The 22,862-nt window shown below is 49.4% G+C and overlaps 1 protein-coding gene across 2 annotated transcripts in view; it reads right to left on the reverse strand.

Annotated features, from left to right (window-relative positions):
- Acot11 (acyl-CoA thioesterase 11) overlaps positions 1-22,862 on the reverse strand; it is a 59,434-nt gene that overhangs the window by 17,112 nt on the left and 19,460 nt on the right. For both annotated transcript variants that reach the window (XM_031378052.1, XM_031378053.1), the window contains exons 2-6: positions 8,995-9,205; positions 8,183-8,252; positions 3,193-3,253; positions 2,239-2,337; positions 1,742-1,877 (exon numbers count right to left, since the gene is read on the reverse strand). In XM_031378052.1, the coding sequence (XP_031233912.1) occupies positions 1,742-1,877; positions 2,239-2,337; positions 3,193-3,253; positions 8,183-8,252; positions 8,995-9,193 (565 nt within the window). In that variant the 5' untranslated portion in view covers positions 9,194-9,205. The remainder of the gene's footprint in view (positions 1-1,741; positions 1,878-2,238; positions 2,338-3,192; positions 3,254-8,182; positions 8,253-8,994; positions 9,206-22,862) is intronic.

Consider the following 22,862-nt stretch of genomic DNA (forward strand, 5'->3'; position numbering starts at 1 on the left):
GTCACAGGAGACAAAGAAGGGACAGGGAAGCAGAAGCTGAAAATTATCTAGGCTTGAGTCTGTAGTAGGTGCTGGCGGATGTGAGAGAGGCATGGCTAAGCTGAGGGAGGACACATGCACAGAGCTAAAGCATTAGTCTGAGGTCTGCATTCCAGGCAGAGGGATCTAGACTGGCCCTTGGAGGCAAACTGTCTGCACAGGAGGGATTTGAAAGGGCCGTGATGGAACAGACAGATCCCTGGGACTGACTGGAAGAGCTAGGTTCCCTCCAGCCATCCCCTGAGCCCAGCACCAGGGCTCAAGGTGGTCCTGAACTCCTATCCTCCTGCCTTAGACTCCTGTGTCACTGCTGGAACTGCTGATATGTTCTACCATACCCAGCCAACATCAGTTTTAAATTGTTTTGAGACAGGATCTCCCTATGTATTCTGGGGTGGCCTTTGACTTCATATGTAATCAAGGCTGGTCTCTTAACTCCTGATCCTCCTGCCTCAACCTCTAGAGTGCTAGATTACTGCTGTCACTTTGCTCAGCTGAATTACTTTTTTTTTTAAAGATTTATTTATTATTATACACAAGTACACTGTAGCTGTCTTCAGACGCACCAGAAGAGGACATAAGGTCTCATTAAGAGTGGTTGTGAGCCACCATGTGGTTGCTGGGATTTGAACTCAGGACCTTTGGAAGAGCAGTTGGTGCTCTTACCCACTGAGCCATCTCACCAGCCCTGAATTACTTTTTGTTGTTGTTGTTGGTTTTTTTGTTTTTTTGTTTTTTTTTTTTTTTAGAGACAGGGTTTCTCTGTGTCTCCTCGGCTGTCCTGGAACTCACTCTGTAGATCAGGCTGGCCTCGAACTCAGAAATCTGCCTGCCTCTGCCTCCCAAGTGCTGGGATTAAAGGCATGTGCCACCACTGCCCAGCCTGAATTACTTTTTATTCATCTGAAAACTGGCTCCTTCAATTTCAGTGCCAAGAAAGTCCTCACACAAGAACATAGAGATGGACAAAGAGCCCCAGCGTCCCTGTCTCTGCCCCCGGAGCCTTCATTCTGTGGAACACCTTCCTCACCTCCTGCCAGAATCCCACCCAGTCCAAGGCAGACAGGTTATCCTGCACCAACAAGAGAATAACCATCAAGAGGGGGGAAAAAAATCAAGATCAAAATACAGAACAATGTGCCCTCCTCTGTGTTCCCGGCAGGGTAAAACCAGGGAACTAAATAACATTTGCTTTGCTTAAATCTACAGAAAGAACCTCTAGAAATATATTGAAAACCAGGTAGCAGCCCTTGCCTCTGGGGAGATGGCCTGAGCTCAGGGAGGGAGAGAGCACGGAGGGAGACTTGCTTTTTAGCTTTTTAATTTTGGGGAGGGAGGGGAGGAAGAAAACACACACACACACACATTTACACAGAAATGCTTTTTAAAACTCCTACATATCTTCAAAGCCTAATCCAGCACTACCTTCTCACATGCCATCTCTCCTAGAGGCCTAAGGACACAATGGCTGACAGAGATTTCTCTAGGACCCCACTCCATTTGCACTGCTTCTGGACTGTGAGTGAGTGGCCCCACTACCTGCTTTCCCTGGATGGGATAGTCATGCCAAGGAGGACAGTGCAGCCTGAGGCCACCAGGGACAGAGGCTCATAGTATGATCCCTTCCTCCCTCCATTCAAAGTGGGTGTGAGGACACCGGCTTCCCTCCTGAGTATGCCTGGCTGCCCTCTTATGCACATACCATCCTGGATGACATAGTGGGTTAGGAGATCCTTGATGGTGTCTGTGTAGACCAGTCGCATACGCCGGCGCTCAGCCGCCACCCCATGCTCGGTCTTCTCCTCCTCTGTCAATGGGATGACCTGCTTTAGCTTCACCTGTTGACCAGGAGACAAGGTACACAAGTTTCCTGAGACGGCACAATGGCCTGCTGCCCGAAGCTGGTACCTGGTGGGCCTGGGCTGCTGGGGGAGAGGAGCTCCAGAGATCTCTCCCCTCTGTGCCCATCGTCTTGTCTCCATTGCAACCTGACAGGGCATAGTCCTCTCTAAATGTCCTCCAAGATCCCTTCTTGGGCAGAGGCCCAGAAAATAGATGTGTCTGTTTAGAACACAGTGATCTGAAGACATTTAAATGTGCAGGAAGAGATGGGGAAAGGCGCAGGCACCTGGGTGGAATCACAGAGGGTCCTGCTCGGGGTAATGAGGGTCTGGCAGAGCAGCTGGGACAGCAGGCTACCTTAGAGAGCTCCCGGTGGGCCACGAAGGTGGCCAAGGCCTTGCAGACGCTCCACTGCTTCTCAGAGCACAGATCTTCAGAGACCACCTGGATTCCCACCTGCAGAGGGAGAGGGGCGTGGGAAGAGGAGGACAGGAAGACGCGACTCAAGGGCTTGCAGCTTCAGTGAGGCTGAAGAGCCACCCAGGCTGGACCTATACAGTTTCTACGTCACCTACCAGGTTGGGACACCGAGGATCTAGAGCTGGTTCTGACTCTGCCCTCTGGTTCCCTGGAAAACCTTGGGCAATTCTCTTCTCTCATCAGGATCTGTTTCCTCAACTATGGAATGGGAGTGGCCACAGCTGCCCTCCAGGAATTACTTAAAGGGTTCAAATGAGCCCCTGTCCACTACGGATACTGAAAGATCTGTGGGGTGCATTTGTGCACTGCCCAGAAGCATAGTCAGGACTGTTACCCCAGAGCCTCTGTAGCTCTCAGGAATCAATGGCTCGCTAGGTTGCAGAATCTAAATAAAGCCCAGGAGAAGAAATGAAGTCTTTTGTAACTCACAAAGCCAACCTTCAGTCCCCTGCATACAGGAGCCACAGGCCCACTGTACAGATGTGGAAAGAGGCCATCCAGGTGAGCTAGTGGACAAAAGTCCAGTCTCTCCCATTGCAGCACCATGACCAGACCCAGCACTGACTTCCTCTGCCTTCACACCTGCTACTGAATGAGCCTGACCAAGAGTGGAAGCCCTGAGCATACCCCTTCCCCACCCTGGACTCCACGTTCCCTCCTGTGCTATACGGGATACTAGCAAGGAAGGCCTTAGGATCCTCCTATCCCAGAGCCAGTCATCTTGGAACTCTAGCCAGTCCTACAGTGTGAAGGGGCTTGGGCTTGAATCCTGAAAGATAAGAGTGGAACAGGAAGGCCACCCCACCCCCAAGCAGGGCCAGCCACACACACCTCCATGCTGGAGTTGAAGGCCCGGTTCACCTTGGCCTTGATATTCACCACTTGACCGACACTGAGGAGAGGAAAGCAGGAGGTAAGCCATCCAGAGGGACCAAGGGAGAGACAGGCGCCTCAGAAGCCCAGCACCTTAGTAAGGGACCAAGGGGAGGACAGGCACCTCAGATGCTCAGCACCTCAGTGAGGGATCAAGGGGAGGACAGGTACCTCAGATGCCCATATCTCAGAGAGGAGAAGGACTGGCAAGCGTACTTCAAGACTCCCAGAACATAGTCACACAATTGCAATGTCACCAAGCCAGCAGACAACATGAGCACTTGTTCCATAGATGGAGAATCAGAGCTTTCATAGACAGCTAATTTACACTCCTACCCAGCCCCCAGTCTAGGAGCTAGAGTCCTCTTTTTGCTCTACAGCTACCTCCCTGGGGGCAGCCTCCTGTCTTCCAGTGTCCAGAGCTCACCCTCCAGCACTCCCCCTAGAGTATGACCTCTGCCTCCCAAGCCTTTAAACTGCACTGGGCCAAAGCCCCTGGCTTTTGTTCTCTCTTCTTTTGATTCATTTCTATGGTTCTTAAAAGCTACAGCCTGTGCAGGGTATGTGGCTACATGCTCTATTGTGAGTCCTAGCCCAACCCAGGGAGTGTATGCTTTGCTCATCACACCAAGCACCTGAGGCAGGGTGAGACCTCCATAAACAGTGAGTGACTGAAGCAATCCATCCACATTTACCAAATGTTTGCCAATGCCAAAGGCTGGAGAAAGGAGTGGGCAGGGATATGGGACACTTAAAAGAGTTATGTGTGAGCCGGGCAGTGGTGGCGCACACCTTTAACCCAGCACTTGGGAGGCAGAGGCGGGTGGATTTCTGAGTTCAAGGCCAGCCTGGTCTACAGAGTGAGTTCCAGGATAGCCAGGGCTAAACAGAGAAACCCTGTCTCGAAAAAACAAAAACAAAAAACAAAAAACAAACAAAGAAAAAGAAAAAGAGCTATGTGTGCATTTCCACGTTTGAATCTCAAAACAAACTTGGAGACAGGTTTACAGGGGAGTGAACGTCAGGGAGGCTAAACATTTGCCCAAGGTCACCCAGCTAACTTGTAGCAGGGCAAGGATTCTAAATGGGCTGTGTTGACCCAACCAGCCCAGTTCTTCCTAGGTGCAGCCTGTCCTTCTGGGAATGTTTCCCATGTCCACACAAATCTCCTGGGAGCCACCTAGCTTGCCCCGTGCCTAGAGTGTGCCCAGCTGATGAGCTGTCGGGGTGAGGAGGGCAAAAGGCTGGAAACCTGGCCGAGTTCAATCACTATGACCTCAAGAAGTCCTTTACTCCTCTGCACCGTGGCTTGTGAACATGCAGAGCGCACTGCCTGACGCCGAAGCTTGGAAGGGCGGCCCGTCACAAGGCCAAAGTGTGGCCACACAAGACTAGGTTTGCCATGCTCTGCTTCAACTGTCACACCACAAATTGGTGACCTGGGGCAAGCCACCTCACCTCTGAGTCTGTGTCCTAGTGTGGATCGCCCTGGGAACACATGGAGACAGCCCAGTGAGAGACAGGATGATTCAACCCAACCCTTGACTAGTCAGTCAGAGCAGGGGCTCGGTGAGTGACTTCTGCTCACAATGTTCATGTGACACTCATATGCTGTACTCGTATACTGATGCTCGTATACTGTAAGTTAGGAAAGAGGGCTAGAGAGATGGCTCCATGGTTAAGAGCATTTGCTGCTTTTCCAGACTACCCGGGTTCAATTCCAGAGCCCACGTGGTAACTTATAACCATCTGTAACTCCAGTTCCAGGAGATCTGAAGCCCTCTTCTGGCCTCTGTGGACACTACACATGTGGTGCACAGACATACATGCAGGCAAAACACTCACACATATGAAATTAATAAAAAGTTTTTTTGTTTTTTGGGTTTTTTTTAAAGATTTATTTATTTATTATATGTAAGTATACTGTAGTTGTCTTCAGACATTCTAGAAGAGGGAGTCAGATCTTGTTACAGATGGTTGTGAGCCACCATGTGGTTGCTGGGATTTGAACTCAGGATCATTCAGAAGAACAGTCAGTGCTCTTAACCACTGAGCCATCTCTCCAGCCCAATAAAAAGTTTTAGAAGAGATAGGTTGAGGGATGTAAAACTACACCAGGAAGTTTGGTAAGGGAGAGCAGGTTGAGACCTGGAGATTCAGTGGACACACACCTAAAGCTTAGGCAACTCCCTGCTCCCAGCCAGACTCCTGACTTGGAGCATGTGCCATGCTTCTTGCATAAAAGAAACATGTCTTATGCTCATGTAGACTCAAAACAGAGTTCTCAGGGCTGGTGAGATGGCTCAGCGGTTAAGAGCACTCTTCCAAAGGTCCTGAGTTCAAATCCCAGCAACCACATGGTGGCTTACAACCATCCGAAATGAGATCTGACGCCCTCTTCTAGTGTGACAGCTACAGTGTACTTACATATAATAAAGAAATAAATAAATCTAAAAAAAAAAAAAAGATAGAGTTCTCCACTAATGAGGTACCTAGAGGCCTAGAGGGCTTAGCCAATAAGCTTCCCTTCCCAGACATTCCTCCCTGTGAAAGGTATTTAACCTCAGGCCTACCCTGAGGAGTTGAGTATGGTATAGTAGGCATCCATTTTCCTCCATGAACAACCAATAAACTGTTTAGAACCTTGGATTGTCTCTTTTAGCCCCTCTCCCATCCCCCAGTCAACTCAGACCCTCCAGGAACTCTTCCAGAGGCCCTGCCCTACCAGCCTCAACCCCATGAAGTACACTGATATAAAGCAAGGACCCTAGGGCCTCCTTAGGATCAATCCTTGGTCCTCCACCTGCTGCGTGACCTGAAAAGGTTTGCTCGCTTCTCTGTGCCTCAGTTTCTCCTCTGTAAAGTGACGGTGCTAACAACAAAGACCTCATACTGTAGCCTTTGTTATTAATATGTCAACAAATTAAAAAGGCATTCTAACCAATATACTGATAAAATATAAATGTAAGATGTTAACGAGAGAAGAACCCAGTACTGTCTTCAGGGGTAAAGAGTTTTTGTCAAGCTGAAACTGTTGAATCAAACTGATTCAAGAGTTGGGATGGATCTCCAGAACTGAGGGATAAATAGCAAAATAAAGACAACTCAGTCGTGCCAGGTAGTGGTAGCGCACACCTTTAATCCCTGCGCTTGGGAGGCAGAGGCAGGCAGATTTCTGAGTTTGAGGCCAGCCTGCTTTACAGAGTGAGTTCCAGGACAGCCAGGGAGACATAGAGAAACCTGTCTTAAAAAGAAAAAAAAAAGACAACTCAGCTGCTTACCAGAGCTCACTGTCTCTGTTGTGGTGGTGGTGTCTTCAGACACACGAGAAGAGGATATCAGATCCCATTACGGGTGATTGTGAGCCACCATTGAACTCAGGACCTTTGGAAAAATAGCCAGTGCTCTTAACCTCTGAGCCATCTCCCCAGCCCTTAACTTGGTTTCAATTGCTGTGTTGAAACACCATGACAAAAAGCAAGAGGAAAGGGTTTATTTACTCACACTTCATCATCCAAGAGAGTCAGGGCAGGGACCTGGGGACAGACACTAAAGCTGAGGTCATGGAGAGTGCTGCTTACTGGCTTGCTCGCTCCCCATGGCTTGCTCAGCCTGCTTCCTTACAGCCCAGGACCACTTTCCCAGAGTGCCATCACACGAGTGGGCTGGGCCCTCCCACAACAATCATTAATCAAGAAAATGTCCCACAGGCCAATCCGACAGGGACATTTCCTCAATTGGGGTTCCTTCTTCCCAAATGACAGCTTGGGTCAAGTTGACATAAAACTAGCCAGTCCATTAACTAATACTGAATACGTAGTAAAACAAGTGACTAAGTACAGGGACTGGCTGACATTCTTCCCTAATAGTTCACATAGGGCACCAGGCAGCCCTGAATAAGGCCTTGGTACTTGACGTCCTCTGTGTGGATGGCATATCTAGGAGTGAGCCTGGTAGCAAGAGCTCTATGTAAGGCCCACCCCTCCGGGCCAATGGCTCAGCAGCCTTCTCATGTCCCAGCCTGATGAGGCTCAGTGGCAAAGCATGTGAGGGAGCCTGAAAAGCCACTGAAAAAATAAAGGTATCCCCGAGTAAGAGCTGGATGGGGGGAGGGGGAAGCACTGGTGGCTAACTCACTCTTCTAGCATAGACCTCGGTGCCTTGTCAAGGGGTCTCCCTTTGGAATAATCTCTTGTGCACTATGTAATGAAGCATCCCCTGTCTGCGTAAACATCCTCTCCAGGAAATGAACAGCCTAAAGCAAAGCAGGAAAGGACAGGCAGAAAACCCAGGCAGAAACAGGAGCTCCGGGGAAGAGTCAGAAGACTGAAGGAGAGATAACTAACCAGCCACGTGGCGGGACGATGCTAAAAGGCCAATATACTTAGATGAGCCAGTAGAGTCTGCCACTTAAAAGTCAGAGGCAGTCCAGTGACCCTGCCTATAATCCAGTGACCAGGTTCCTATGAACAAATGTCTGAGCTAAAAGAGCTACTTTCTGACCAAACTCAAGTGAAGTTTTACTTCACAGATAAGGAACAAGGCCCAGGGAGAGAAACTGACTGACCCAGAGTCCCAGAACACCACATGACAGACCCCCAAACAGCTGGCTCTGCGTATTTCCACAGCCTGGCCTTAGGCCTCCATACTCCACCAGAGGAGTCTTTCCAACTGTAAACCTGAGGCAACTTCCCTGGCCCCAACCTGACAAGGAAGCCCACCTGACTGCACAAAGCCAAAGGCCACGCTTAACCCATTGCTGTCCCACACGCCTAACAAAAGATGTTCCACCCCCGAGACACCATGCTTCCACCCTCCAAGGCCATCATCAGTCAACTGAGTCAGTTCCAAGTGCCACACAGTCTGGTAGGTGAGGGGAGGGAGATACGGGCCCTGGACTGAGGGTTGGAGAGAGACCAAGAGGGTATCAAGCCAGAGGGCCACTTACCTAATGGTATGGTCGAAGTAGATGTCATCCATGGAAGCTGTGACACAGGGGCAGCCAGCATGCCTCTCCGCTGGCTCGGGAGAAGAAAGCCAGGTGTTAGGAGCCTCCCCATGTCACACAGGCCTCTAACCAAGTATCTTCCAATGGTTTCTCCATGAGGAATTCCCACTCTTCTTGCACTCTGCTTCCTTGCTTCAGCCCTGGGTCTGCTCTGAAGCCCTTTCTCTGACCCCACAGCTGCCTTGGGGCCTCTCAAACCCTGCTGGTGTAGTCAAGTCACTGTTAGACCCTAGAGGCTGGGCATGGAAAGGATCGTGAGCGTTCACGGTCAGTCCCTGTGTCTGGCCTTTACCAGCCAGTCGGGAAATCACTGTGGTTAAGGGCGCAGTAGAGGCAGACAAGGACATCTGCATAGTACCAACACCCAGGACTGGGTAACTTGTGGGACTGGGAGGAGAGTAGGGGGGACAGGCTGCCCTGACAACTAGGTGAACAGAGGCAGGGAACTAATAGGACCTAAAACCAGAAGGGGAACAAGTGTGGTACTCATGAGAGGAAGAAATCATCTGTAAAAACTGAGGTCCCAGCTGGGCAGTGGTGGCGCACACCTTTAATCCCAGCATTTGGGAGGCAGAGGCAGGTGGATTTCTGAATTCGAGGCCAGCCTGGTCTACAGAGTGAGTTCCGGGACAGCCATGGCTATACAGAGAAACCCTGTCTAGAAAACAAAACAAACAAACAAACAAACAAACAAAAAAAACCTGAGTTCCCTGCCCAGGTTCTACGGGGCAAGCGGTGAAGCACAGCCTCACCTGATAGGCAAGCTGTGGTGTCGATCCATTTGAGCAACTGTCCAATGCTCAGCTCCCCACGGTGATTAGTGTGGCAGGGCAGCACCCGCTGACTCATCTGCACCTCCGTGGGGTTCCGGTATTCTTCACCCTCTGCCATGGTGGAAGCGTCTCCAGATTGTTGAGAGATTGACTTCCGGGATGTGCGACTGGAGAACATAGAGGCAAAGCCCTGGAGACAGGTAAGAACGGCGTGGTCAGCATCCTGCACATCTCTGTACTGCGGAACCCTGATACCTCAAGTACACAGAGGGGAAGAAGCTGCTTGAACCACCTCCCAACAGCCTCATCAGGAGTGGCCACCACCTCCAGCCCAGGATCTCAGAGTTCAGGGGAATGCCACCTGTGCCCACTTCCTCTTAGGAGAGTGTCTACGTCCTTGTTACAGCTAGCAGGTGACTTTTAAAGTCTTCCTTTATACTGACTTTTTTTTTTTTTAAACAAGCCACACAGCTTTGGCTCTGAGTTCTTGCTCTTCCTCAGCCTCTAGACAGCTAGAATTATAGACATGCTGCCATATTTGATTCCTGACTTTCTGTCTTGAGAAAGTCAAAAAGGTGGTAGGGGGCTAGACAAACAGCTTAGCAGTTAGGAGCACTTGCTGTAGACTGGAGAGATGGCTCAGTGGTTAAAAGGTTCTGTTCTTCCAGAAGTCCTGAGTTCAATTCCCACTACATAGTGGCTTACAACCATCTGTAATAGGATCTGATGCCTTCTTCTGGTGTGTCTGAAGACAACTACAATGTACTCACATACATTAAATTTAAAAAGCACTTGCTGCATTGTCTGAGAACCAGAGTTCAAATCCCAGCACCCACATAACAAACTGAGTGTGGTGTTTTGAATTCTCCAACCCCTTATAGGCTCATATATGTGAATGTTTAGTTCCCAGTCCTGTTTAGGAAGGATCCCAGGTGTGTGACCTTTTTAATCCCTGTGGGGGCTGGAGAAATGGCTCAGCAGTTAAGAGCACTGGTTGCTCTTCTAAAGGTACAGAGTTCAAATCCCAGCAACCACATGGTGGCTCACAACTATCCATAATGAGATCTGACTCCTTCTTCTGGAGTGTTTGAAGACAGCTACGTGTATTTATGTATAATAAATATATAAATCTTTAAAAAAAAAAAAAAGGTAGTGGTGGCGCATGCCTTTAATCCCAGCACTTGGGAAGCAGAGGCAGGCGGATTTCTGAGTTCAAGGCCAGCCTGGTCTACAGAGTGAGTTCCAGACAACCAGGACTACACAGAGAAACCCTGCCTTGAAAAAAACAAAAAAGAAAAAAAAAATTCGGGCTGGCGAGATGGCTCAGTGGGTTAAGAGGACCGACTGCTCTTCCAAAGGTCCTGAGTTGAAATCTCACATGGTGGCTCACAACCACCCATAATGAGATCTGACGCCCTCTTCTGGTGTGTCTGAAGACAGCTACAGTGTACTTACATATAATAAATAAATCTTTAAAAAAAAAAAGAAAAGAAAAGAAAAAGAAAATTCCCTGGTGTGGGATCCTTTTTAATCCCAGGTGTGGGATCTGGGGCTGCTTCACATTGTCCACAGCAGCTGACTATGATTTGCCTCGTGCTCTAGCAGGGGCATGATTTTGCCAGTATGGAGAACTTCTACAATTGTGTGATGTTAGGAATTCAGGAGACTTTTCTGAGGGTATATAAATAAATGCTAGGGCCCTGAGGGTGGGGATGGGGATTGTTGGATTATTGGTTGTTGGTGGTTGTTGGTGGTCATGGTTTGTTAAGTCATTGTGCACAAAGAAGAAACAGCAGGAAATTAATCCTGCCAGTGAAGATCAAACTTGCCCCAGGGAACTCGATAAGCCTTACCAACAGGAAGTAGTCTAAGGATAACATTACCCCCTTTCCCCTCTATTCTTTTATCCTCTCCTATCTAGTATTAGCTGTTAAAAGGGTGGAGAAGGGTGGAAGAAAGAAGAAGCCATAAAGTAGCCAAAGTCCAGCTGCAAGGTGTGGCCCTGTTGTAGGAGGTGGGTCGCTGGGGCAAAAGCCCATGCCATTCCCAGTCAGCGGTTCTCTGCCTCACGGTTGTGACTCAGCTACTGCTCCAAGCCATGCTCACCTACCTGCTGCTATGCTCCCTGCCATGATGACCATGGACTCACCCTCTGAAACTAAGGCCCCAGTACACTCTTCTAAAAATTGCCTTGGTCATGGTGTCTCCACATAGGAAAAATAACTAAAACACTAAACATCTTACAAACTCCTGCAACCCTAACTCCAAGGTGGGCAGAGCCAGGAGAGAAAGTGTGGCATTCACAGGAGGGAACGGGACTGTCCTGTCTGAGTACAGGAAAAGGTCACCAAACTTGAAGCCCCACCTCTCATATGTGGGTCCCAGAACTTTCTCTGTTGGTTCTTTGGCTGTGTCAAATGACTGACAATGACTACCCAGACAGAGTTCCATACTCAGTAGATCTGAGAAACCCTGGGGCTTGCTGGCTTCCATCCTAACCAAGAAAACGTGAGCTCTGGGTCCAGAGAGAAACTCTGCCTCAAAGGATAGGTGGAAAGTAGTAAATGAAGACCCTTGATGTCTTCTTTTGGCACACCTGCACACACACACATACACAATTTCCAGCAACCACATGGTGGCTCACAACCATCTGAAATGGGATCTGATGCCCTCTTCTAGTGTGTCTGGAGACAATGGCGGTGTGCTCACATATATAAAATAAATAAATCTTTTTTTAAAAAGTTCTGGGCCAGGCTGTGATGGCGCACACCTTTAGTCCCAGCACTTGGGAGCAGAAGCAGGTGGATTTCTGAGTTCGAGGCCAACCTGGTCTACAGAGTGAGTTCCAGGACAGCCAGGGCTACACAGAGAAACCCTGTCTCGAAAAAAAAACAAAAAACAAAAACAAAACAAAACAAAAGTCCTGAAGCTAGTGAGTGGTGACGGGGCTCAATATCAGCAGTTAATTCCACTGATCTATACATCTTAATTTCCAGGTGTGGTGGTACACACCTGTAATTCCAGTACTTGAAAAACAGAGGCATTCAGATCTCTGTGAGTCAAAGCCAGCCATTACTATATGGAAAGCTCCATGCCAGTCAGGGCTCCACAGTAAGACAGTTTTAAAAGAAGAGGAGGAGGAAGAAGAGGGGGAGGGGGAAGGAAAGAAGAAAAAGAAGAAGAGGAGGGGGAAAAGAAAAAAGGAGAAGGGGAAGGGAAGGAAAGGGAAGGAAAGAAAAGAAAAGAGAAAAAGTTTAAAGTAGTAACTTCTAAAACAAATGGAGCAAAGTAAAAGCAGATTGTCAAGTGGCACTGGAAATAGTAAGATCTGACACTGATCACATTGTGAACAGTGAGACCCAAGGCTTTCCACTTCTCAGAGAACTAGGAAGGACATTGCCTTAGTGGGCATTCACTACCATGACTTCCAGTGTATTGCCGAAGCCTCGACTGCATGGTCCTCAGGCCAAGTGTCTGCAGGGTCATACTGTTGGTTCATGGTGGCCCTGAGAGTCACAGCTTCCTTAAGTTTGGTGCTGAACCAAGACAGAAGGCACATGCAGATTTCTACAGAAATTATGATTCCATGAAAGATTTTGAAGAAACGAGGAAAGCTGATATCAAGTGCAAAGTGATTTCCAAATGTAAAGAATTCTTTGGATTGAGTTCCATAGATGTTCATCACTGAGCTGTGTTCCTGAACTATGAAATGTGAATATGTGGGCTACGAAGTAGTTTCTTTCAATAAACAATTAACAATTGCAAGAAAAACAAAAGTGAGAACTGGGGTTGTCAGGCAGCTCTTAAGTGCAGTGTACTCTCTGAAGTGCTTCCCATGCATAAATCTAATTTTATTCCAACAACAAACTTGTGAGGCAGGTGCTTTATTAACATCATGTCACAGACAAGGAAAAAGAGGCTGGAGTCAAAGGCAAAGCCCAGCTGCAGCCCCAAAGACCTGGTCATGGTCCTGTTCCTGTGAGCTAGTCACACTGCCCTCAGGGTCTCCTGGGACAAGAGGAGACTAAAGCCCCGGGCGTTGGAAGCAGCAACACAGAGTACCATGTGTTCACATGACAGTGACAGGTACGAGCCTAGTTCAGCTCACAGTGGAATGAGGGCACAGCTCTCACAAGGGTCCTGCAGCTAACCTGTCAACTTCAAAACACCCAAGACAACTCATTCAAAGCCCATGACTGCTAGGATGACAGAGACAAGCTGGGCCTGTCTGACCCAGAACTGCTATGCCCCCCAGAGATACTGCTATGCCCCCCAGAGATACAGCTTCTTCCAAGAGTCCCTGAGCCCTTGGGAGACAGAGGCAGGCAGATCTGTGAGTTTGAGGCCAGTCTGGTCTACAGGGTGAGTTTCAGGATGGACAGGGTTACACAGAGAAACCCTGTTTCAGAAAGAAAGAAAGAGAGAGAGAGAGAGAGAGAGAGAGAGAGAGAGAGAGAGAGAGAGAGAGAGAGGAAGAAAGAGAGAGAAAGAAAGAAAGAAAGAGAGAGAAAGAACAAAGGAAGGAAGAAAGGGAGGGAAGGAGGAAGGAAGGAAGGAAGGAAGGAAGGAAGGAAGAAAAGAGAAAGAGAAAGAAAGAAAAGAAAGGGAAGGAAGGAAAGAGCATTAAAAAAAAAGAAAGGAAGGCCGGGCAGTGGTAGCACATTCCTTTAATCCAGCCCTTGGGAGACAGAGGCAGGTGGATTTCTGAGTTTGAGGCCAGCCTGGTCTACAGAGTGAGTTTCAGGACAGTCAGGGCTATACAGAGAAACTCTTTCTCAAAAAAAAAAAAAAAAAAAAAAAAAAGAAAGAAAGAAAGAAAGAAAGAAAAGAAAGAAAGAAGAAAAGAAAGAAAGGAAGGAAGGAAGGAAGGAAGAAAGGGAGGATGGACAGCCAGCAAAAGAGCCCCTGGGTGGCAGGCACAGTGCTAGACCACAGTGGGAGAGGAGGGCAACAGATCTAGGGACTCTGGGCCTGGGTGGGAGTCCACACCAGACAGCTGTCCATCTTTCAGGTTCTCAAAGGCAGCCTGAAGGCTGCTACACTTGAAGCAGCAGGTCCTGTTGCCATGGAAACCACTGCCAAAGGCGGCTCCAGCCTGGCTGTGCACTGGGAGTGTGAATGGATGTTGATGCAGGTGGCTAGATTTCTGGGTGTGGTTGCCCAGAGAGGAGGAAGGTAGGTTCTGTTTTCCAACATCTTCTCACAGGATGAGAAGCTCTTAGAACATTCTAGACCAGTGATTTCAACCTTCCTACCCTTTAATACAGTTCCTCATGTTATAGTGACCCCCTAACCATAAAATTACTTCATTGCTGCTTCGTAACTATAATCTTGCTACTGTTGTGAATCGTCACATAAATATCTGATATACAGGACATCTGATATGTGACCCTTGTGAAAGAATTGGTGAAACCCCAAAGAGGTCAGGACTCACAGGTCACACAGGTGAGAACCGCTATTCTAGACAGAAGCCCTGGGAGAGCTGAGGAAATGCAGGAAGCAAGATGCAGAGGGTAGGTGGGGAAAACAAAAGAAGCCCATGTGGGGATTCCTGTTGGTGGTCATGAACACGGTAAAGACCTACATGCCCACACAGTGTCTGAACTGCCACATCCTTGGCCACACAGGATGCTCACCAGGAATGCAGAGATCAGGGATATTGGCCCATCTTACAGATGAGGAAACTGAGAACAGCTAAGCCCAGGCCAATCAGTAGTCAGCCCTTGGGATCCAGCCTCTCCTGATCTCCCACTTCAATCCTGAGAGCCTCCCTTTTCCTGTGCTGGAGTGTGGCCATCCCTTCAGACTCCCTAATGTCTAAAGACAGGACTAATGAAGTTGTGACTTGTTTGTTCAATCAATCATTCATTCATTTGACAAGCGCCTTTTCTGCCCACTGGGCCCTAAGTCAAATGCCAAGGATACAAGATGCATTTGGGCCTATACACAGTAAGACCTTGGCAGAGAGACAAATAGGACAAGACTTAAGGACAAATCCCATTCTGTCCCCAGACACTATGCGATTTCAGAGAAAAGCCCTTTCTTCCCTGAGCCAAGCCCTAAACCCACGATTCTGGGTTCTAGCCTGAGTTCTGACCAGCCTTGTTTCCAGTGGCATGCCATTGGGGTCAACGCCCTGTGAGACAGAGATGCCATGCTCCAGTGAGCAGGGCTGAGTACCTGCCTAGAGTAAGCAGAGGACCTTGCTGCTGTTGCCCCCCTACTCTGCAAAAGGAGGGGTGCAGAGCCCCAGGCTAATGCCCAGGCCACAGGAACAGGTCCTCCAATTAGTGTTGCATAAACGTCTTGGACTCCGCTCTCTCTTTGAGCTCCGTGGCAATCTGCTCACTCCCAGCCAAGTTGGGCAGCCAGCCAGCAGGAGGCAGGAGTGTGTACAGGCAGGAAAGCTTTAGCCAATGGGGACTCTAGAGCATGGCCACTCCTCCCAAGACAGCAGAAGCCTGGGATGAAGTCAGAGTCAGGCATACAGGGCCAAGACAGCTGACAGGGAGGGCGGGCGTGTAGAGGTCAGAACCAGGCCTTCCCAGACGGCAGCAATGCCAGGCCCTGACCCTGGGTCACCCCAAACCTGGCCAGATTTAAGTCCTGACTTGGACTTGGTTTCCATTCTCCTGGCCCATGTCGCCCTACTGGGTCAGAGCAGAAGAGACCACTTTGCCCAAACCCTCTACAGTGAGATTTGAGACACTAAGGAAAAGGCTGCCCAGCAATACCTAGATGAGCAGCCAGGGTTGCTGCTAAGCAACCTAACGGCTTCCCCTCTATTTCCTCCATGGTCCTAGCAGCCAAGTCCTGGTGATCCGGACTCCTTCAGTCCAGTCCACTGTCTGTCCACTCTGGACCCTGTATTTCTTTTTTTGTTTGTTTGGGTTTTTGTTGTTGTTGTTGTTTTAAGACAGGGTTTCTCTGTATAGCCCTGGCTGTCCTGGAACTCACTCTGTAGACCAGGCTGGCCTTGAACTCAGAATTCCACCTGCCTCTGCCTCCCAGGTGCAAGGCAGTCCCTTTTAATCTTGAAAAACCCCAGAAGGGAATGCCCTACAGTGGTTAGTGAGGATGGGAAGCATAGAGTTTACGGGTCCATTCTGCAGTAGCAGTCCTAGGCAAGGGACTATCCTGGAGGAAGACGCTGGCTTGGGAGCCCTTGAAGTAACTCATGAAACAGGTGTTGGGGTCACTTGGCTTAGGCTCCAGTGCAGTTACATACATAATGAACCTGTACAGTACCAGGCAAGCTGTTCGACCTCAGTTTCCTTGCCCATAGAAATAGGGTCCTAAGCCAGGCCTGGTGGCACACACCTTTGATCCTATTGCTGGGAGGCAGAAGCAGACAAATATCTATGAGTTTTAGGCCAGCCTGGTTTACATAGTGAGTTCCAGGACATCCAAGTCTGCATAAAAAGACCCTGTCTCAAAACAACAACAACAACAACAAAGTTTATAATACCTGCCTCCAAGGGTTATCGAAGGGATGGCACTAAGGAGATCAAACATGACACACTCCTGGCCCCCTCCGTCCATAGAGGACACTTATTGAGCACTCACATTTAGCACTATGAAACTAAGTCAGACGCAGTCCTTTCTACCATGAGTATAGCAGGGCCACAGGGCAACCCGGGGCAGGGGTTAGGAAATTGTTATCATCAGCCTCCAGGGGGGATGCTGGGAGAATCTAAAACACCAGTGATCTCTGGTCCCCTGAACCACAAGGCAGAGAGAGCTTCAATCCCTGACACAGTCTACAATCAAGAGTTCTTCCCTCCCCTCCCCCATCCTGTCTCTGACAAGGCCCCCATGGAGAGCTAGAAGGGCATCCCACAAGGAGGTAGGAAGAGAGCCCTCAGGCCCACCCTGGGAGCCACCAGGCAGGCCCCATGAAAGGCTTCATTGTCTGAATCAGCCGCACTGAACCATGTAATGGTGTTGCCTAAACTGGATACTGTCCTCACAAAGGAGGCCACGGCCTCAGTCTCTCAGAGATCCCAGCTAGCTACACACACACACACACACACACACACACACACACACACACACACACATAGAAAGAGAGAGGGAGGGAGGGAGGGAGGGAGACAGAGAGAGAGAGAGAGAGAGAGAGAGAGAGAGAGAGAGAGAGAGGCACACACACACCTCACAGAATACAGGTTGAGAGCAAGAATGTAAACAAATCAAATTAAGAAACCAGGTAAGGAAGGAGTGGCTGAAAGGAGGCTCCTCCCATCAGACCAGGCAAAAGTGGGTATTGTGGTTTCCAATCCCTAAAGAGGACTGGAAGGAAGGAGCCCAGAGGACTGTTCCTCTGGCTTCCTATGGTCTAGACCACCAGGCTACAATGTCATCAGCACCCAGGACCCAAGCAAGCATCTAGGCGTTACTTCTTGCTACAGTGTGCCAACACTGCATGTTTCAAGTCTGGGAACAGTAGAGAAATGAACCAGTGCTTTTGGGTCAAGCATCTCTCCACCATGTCAGCTTAAACGTCAGTTAGGTGTTTCCATATTCTCATTATCCACCCTGCACAGCACCTCCCTCTACTGACAAACAAAGCACAGGAGAAAAGGCACACGGCTTCTGTGTGGTGGCGCTTCAGTCACCCCAAGCCCACCAGCAAAGGACCATGGGTAGCTCTCCATAGCATTTCTGCAAGCTCTAGATGTAAGAAGGGCAGAGACTCAGAGAAGAAAATGACCCCAAGTCACACAGCCAGTGACAGAGGAAAGAACAAAGCCCAGGGCTCTGGGTCCGCCATTAGAGGCCATGGGCTGATATGAGCTGATCGGTCGGACTGCTGTGTGTGCAGACAGTGGGCTTGCCTTACTTCTGAGCTCTCACTGAGCTTCTGGGGGTCCCCAGGGGGAGAAAGACCTGAACTCAGTATGGAGAAGAAGGAAAAGAAGGCTATGTCAGGGACAAGCACCCAGCCTCAGCTGGTGTCTTCAGTCCTGCCACTTGGCCTCCTGGAGCTGAATAGAAATGGCTCTCCCAGCACATCAACCCCACGAGACCTGAGCGGGTCACTCACATCCCAGTTTCTGTGTCTGCCAAATGCCTGAGGCTAGTGAGCCCACTGGGACAGCTAAACTCAAAATCACAGGGAAGAGCTGGGCATGGTGGTGCCTGCCTGTGATCCCAGCACTTTTGAGACTGCTCTAGCAGGGAAATGACAAATCAGAGGCCAGCCTGGGATACCCAGAGGCACGGTGGTGGTCTGAATGAGAATGGCCCCGTAAGCTCATGTGTCTGAATGTTTGTCCCGTGTCGTCATATTCTGCCCCCCCCACACACACACAGCTGGTGGAACTCTTTGGGAAGGACTAGGAGGTGTGGCCTTATTGGAGGAGGAAGTGTATCATTGGGGGTGGGCTCCCCGCCATTCCACTAGCACTCTCTTCTCTCTGCCTTCTACTTGCACATAGGATGTAAGCGCTCAGCTACTGCCCCAGTGCCGTGCCTTCCTGGCTGCAGTGATGCTTCACATCCCGATGGATGTTTTGGAGGGCTGGAGAGATGGCCTCAGCCATTAAGAGCACTGACTGCTCTTCCGAAGGTCCTGAGTTCAAATCCCAGCAACCACATGGTGGCTTACATCCATAATGAGATCTGACGCCCTCTTCTGGAGTGTCTGAGGACAGCTACAGTGTACTTACATAGAATAAATAAATAAATCTAAAAGAAAAAAAAAAAGATGTCTTGGTTGGGGCTGGAGAGACTGCTCTTCCAGAGGCCTTGAGTTCAATTCCCACCAACCACATGGTGGCTCACAACTATCTGTAAGGGGATCCTATGGTCCCTCTTCTAGTGTGTCTGAAGAGAGTGTACAGTGTACTCACATACATTAAAAAAATCTTTTAAAAAGAAAAGATGCCTTCATCATGGTGTTTTTGTCACTGCAACAGAAAAGTAAGTAAGACAGATACTGTCTCAAAAAAATAATAAAATCATGGGAAATAAATAAGTACTGGCCAGGATATGGAGACAGTCTCTTAGCGTCCAGGCAGCAATGTAGAAGGCAGGAACGCCTGTGAAGTGTTTCCTCAGAAAAGAAAGTTGAATAGCGGGTCTGGAGACACCGGTCAGTAGTGAGGAGTGTGAGAGTCTTGCAGAAGGCCGGAGCTCCGTTCCCAGCACCCACTTCAGAAGGCTCACAGTTGCCTGTAACTCCAGCTCCAGAGACTCTGACCCCCTCTCCAGACCTCCGTGAGCAGCCACATAGGCACAAACCTACATACATACATAAAGTTCTTTTTAAAGTTGAACAGAGAGAGACACCTCAAGTCTGAGCCCTCTTACTCCTAGGGTAGTCCCAATTTTTTTTTTTTTTTTGAAAATTTTTAAAGAAATCAAAATAAGTCCTCAAAATATACGGGTGTACCAGCTTCCAGTTCAACCCTTCCAGGTTAGCAACCCTGTCTCAACAAATATGGTAGAGAACACTACAAGGAAGACACACAGCACTGACCTCTGCCCTCAGTCACCTGCACACAGACACACAGGAACCCATGTACACGCACACTCACACATACAGCCGGGGGAACGGAAGGCACAGTCTGCCACCATGACACCTGGCACATGGAGGAAGCCTGAGGGACAGGCATCATTGGCTCCATGGCCTCACTTTCTCACGTTTCACATGGCCCTTAGCTAATTGTCTTCAATACTTTCCAGCCCCTAAAGGCTCCCTGCAGGAAGAACTGCTTTCCAAGACCTCCAAGGCATATCCACCTCCCCTCACCACTGTTCTCCATGACACGATTATCTGACTGTGAGACTGTTAAAGAAAAAAGACACACAGGGCAGGAATCCTCTCTCAACTCAGTACCCATGTGGCCTTAGAAGCAAGTCTGGCTTGTTGTGAAGCAAATTCAAGGGTTTGTTCAGTGGGTGCCCCCATTCCGGTTAATGCCGCAGCAGGAAGAAGGCAGAGCATAAACCCCTGCTCCCTCACCCCGTTCTAGAACTCAGCAGAACATCATGCGCCTCCCTCCACCCCAAGGATAAAAATAACCTTGTCTGCAATCTGATGCCTGCCATCAGCCAGTCACCAGAGCTGCCAGGGCCCACCAAGGAGCTGGCAGGGGACCAGACCACGTACAGGGATATTGTCTAAATGCAATCCCACACATACATCGCCTGACCCATGGACAAATACTGGAAGAGCTTTCACTGACAGAATGTACTAGAGCCCAGAGAGGTCCAACATATGATCCAGGGAGCTCAGCGCTATGTCAGAGAGCCAGGACCGGAGGCCACGCCCCCTGCTTGGCTACCTGCGGCCTTCGTCCCAGCATCTTGATGCCGAGAAGGGCTTAGAAATTAATTACATCCATTGAAAAATATCAGTGGTGGAACAGAGGTACCGAAAGTCTCTGTCTCGGGTCTTAAATGAGTGAGCAAAGCCAGAAGTTCCTGGGCAAATCGTCATAGGGTTATTTCCTCTAACTGAATGTCTCAAAGAAGCCACATCTGTATTGAAGGTCCTGAAAATAGCTGAACCGTTGGCGTTAGCTGACTTGAACACTGTGACTGCAGAGAAATGGAACAAACCTGTCTTTGTTTCTTTTCAGAGGCTAGGGAGATAGGTGTTGAGACAAAGTCTCTCTTTGTAGCTCAGGCTGGCCTCACACTCATGACTTTCCTCCTGTCTCAGTGCTGGGATTATAGCATGTCCGTAGCCTTTCCCAATACCATTCATAATCATCTCCATATGTGACCCAACATCCTCATAAGCACTAGGAAGCCTCCTGGGATATGTAACTAACCTAGCAGACCCATATCCCAAAGCTAAAACTGCAGTGGGTGACCTGCCTGAAGACCAAAGCCCACTCTCTGCTGTAAGCCGCCGACCTGAAGCCTCCTGGGACGCATTACGGCAACACGCAAATTTAGACATATCTGCCCCCATCTCCATCCAAGGTGTTCTGAGGCTTAACACAGATCTCTGAAACCACGGGCACCAGGGCTCACGGTGAGGTGCCATGGTGGGAGGCTGGAAGAGGCTGGAGAGCAAGCACAGAACCCAGCAGCTCATCTATCTCCTGCTTTGAGAAACAGGAATGTGGAGAAGAGAGGTTCTGAAGTCTGTGGATGGCTTTCAAGTCTAGTCCAGCCTGGGCACCTCGCTTCCCTTCTGTCCACTTAGATACTCTTTTGCTCAACCGCCACCTGCAAACCATAAGCCAATTTCCTTGTTTGTAAAGGGAGACGCTAAAGACTTAGCATGGCTGACCTGAGGTGTAAAGGAGGGGACATAGCCAAAGGATGTTGCCAATCACAGTGGCTCTGACCTCCATCTGAGCAAGGGCAGGCCACCCGACTGGACCAGCCTACCAAGTAAGTGTGTCTAAGCCGGCTGCCATTCCAGAGTCAGGGTCCAGATGACAGACAGACTAGATAAGAAGTAACATGGGAAATGATTGTCACACCCAGGGGCACAGGTGTCATGTGACCAGGATTCTGCTTTCCCCTGGGCAGTACGCCCACTCCAACTTCTCTGTATTGTTTGGACATTGTACCATGTACCTGAACTTAACAGCCTGTGCAATGTAAGCAAGTATCTCACGCTCTCAGAGCTCGGATTCCTTAGTTCATGAAGCTAAAAGGGATAAATGGGTATGTAAGAGGGAGAATAACTACCCTCCTTTGAAGACATCTGGTTTTTTTGAGATGGGAATCTCCTTCTGAGCCCAGGCTGACCTCAAACTTACCATATAGCCCAGGCTAGACTTAACCTAGCAAGTGCTTTCCACATGCTGGTACAGCAGACTCCTACCCACCATGCCCAGCTGCATTTACTTCTCTAGTCTTCACACAGCCCTAATACCTGGGTGTCCCATTCCCATTTTACAGATGGGGAAGCAGAGGCTCAAGAAGAGTAAGCAGCTGACACCTACACACAGAAGATCACCCAGCTGATACGGACAGAACTGAGACTTGGGTCCATACCTGGGCAGCTCAGAATGTAAGGCTGCTTGACCATTTTGATGTACGACCTCCCGTCTAGCAGACAGGATAGTCATTTCTGCCTCTGGGCATTTGGGCCCACCACAGGCAGGCCAGGCCCAGCACCCACATCTCTATTCTGGTTTCCTGAGATTCTTCCTCATGTCCCTTCAAGTCCTCTTGCAGGGAGAGTGACGGTATCAGGGCCTGGATCAAAACTTTCTGAAGCACACTGTCTGCTGTCCACCACCAAGGAGGAAGATGCTGGAAACGACTTTGTCCATCTAGACAGACTGCTCAGGAACAGTACGGAGGTCACCACACCCTCCGGCAGCAGCTGTCTAGCATGAGCTTGCTTGCCCCCAAAACATAGGATCCACTCCTTTCTGTAAACCCTTCTCCTATCCAGTCCTTCATCTCCTACCCTCTGCCTCTATACCTCACTGCTGGCCTCCTGCATTAGACTGTTTGCCACTGCCCACTCACCCCCCAATCACCAGAAGACCCAGAGAGTGACTAGAATGTTTTGCTCAAAAACAGTCTAACCTCCATGTACCACATCCAGCCCAAAACCCCCACTGACATGCAGTGATTCCTTCATCCAGAGCCCTGACGCTGAGGTAGGTCGGCCTGCCATTCAGGGGGCTGTGAAGGAAAGACCTGGCTTCTCCTCATCAGAACCCTTCATCCCCTCCCCACCACATGGCCAAGAATGCAGCCTGTCCCTGCCTCCTGGTTACCATGGCAACAGGAAGCCAGGCTGTGGGCCCAGGCCCTGCCATCCTGCAAGCCACCTCATTTACCCTGGAGCTGGGCACAGCAGCCATAGAGAGCACAATTCCTTCTGGAGAGGAAACAAGAACAAGCGGGAAGGGGGTGGGGGGGGG

This window comes from Mastomys coucha, unplaced genomic scaffold (genome assembly GCF_008632895.1).
Source record: "Mastomys coucha isolate ucsf_1 unplaced genomic scaffold, UCSF_Mcou_1 pScaffold18, whole genome shotgun sequence".
NCBI lineage: Eukaryota > Metazoa > Chordata > Mammalia > Rodentia > Muridae > Mastomys > Mastomys coucha.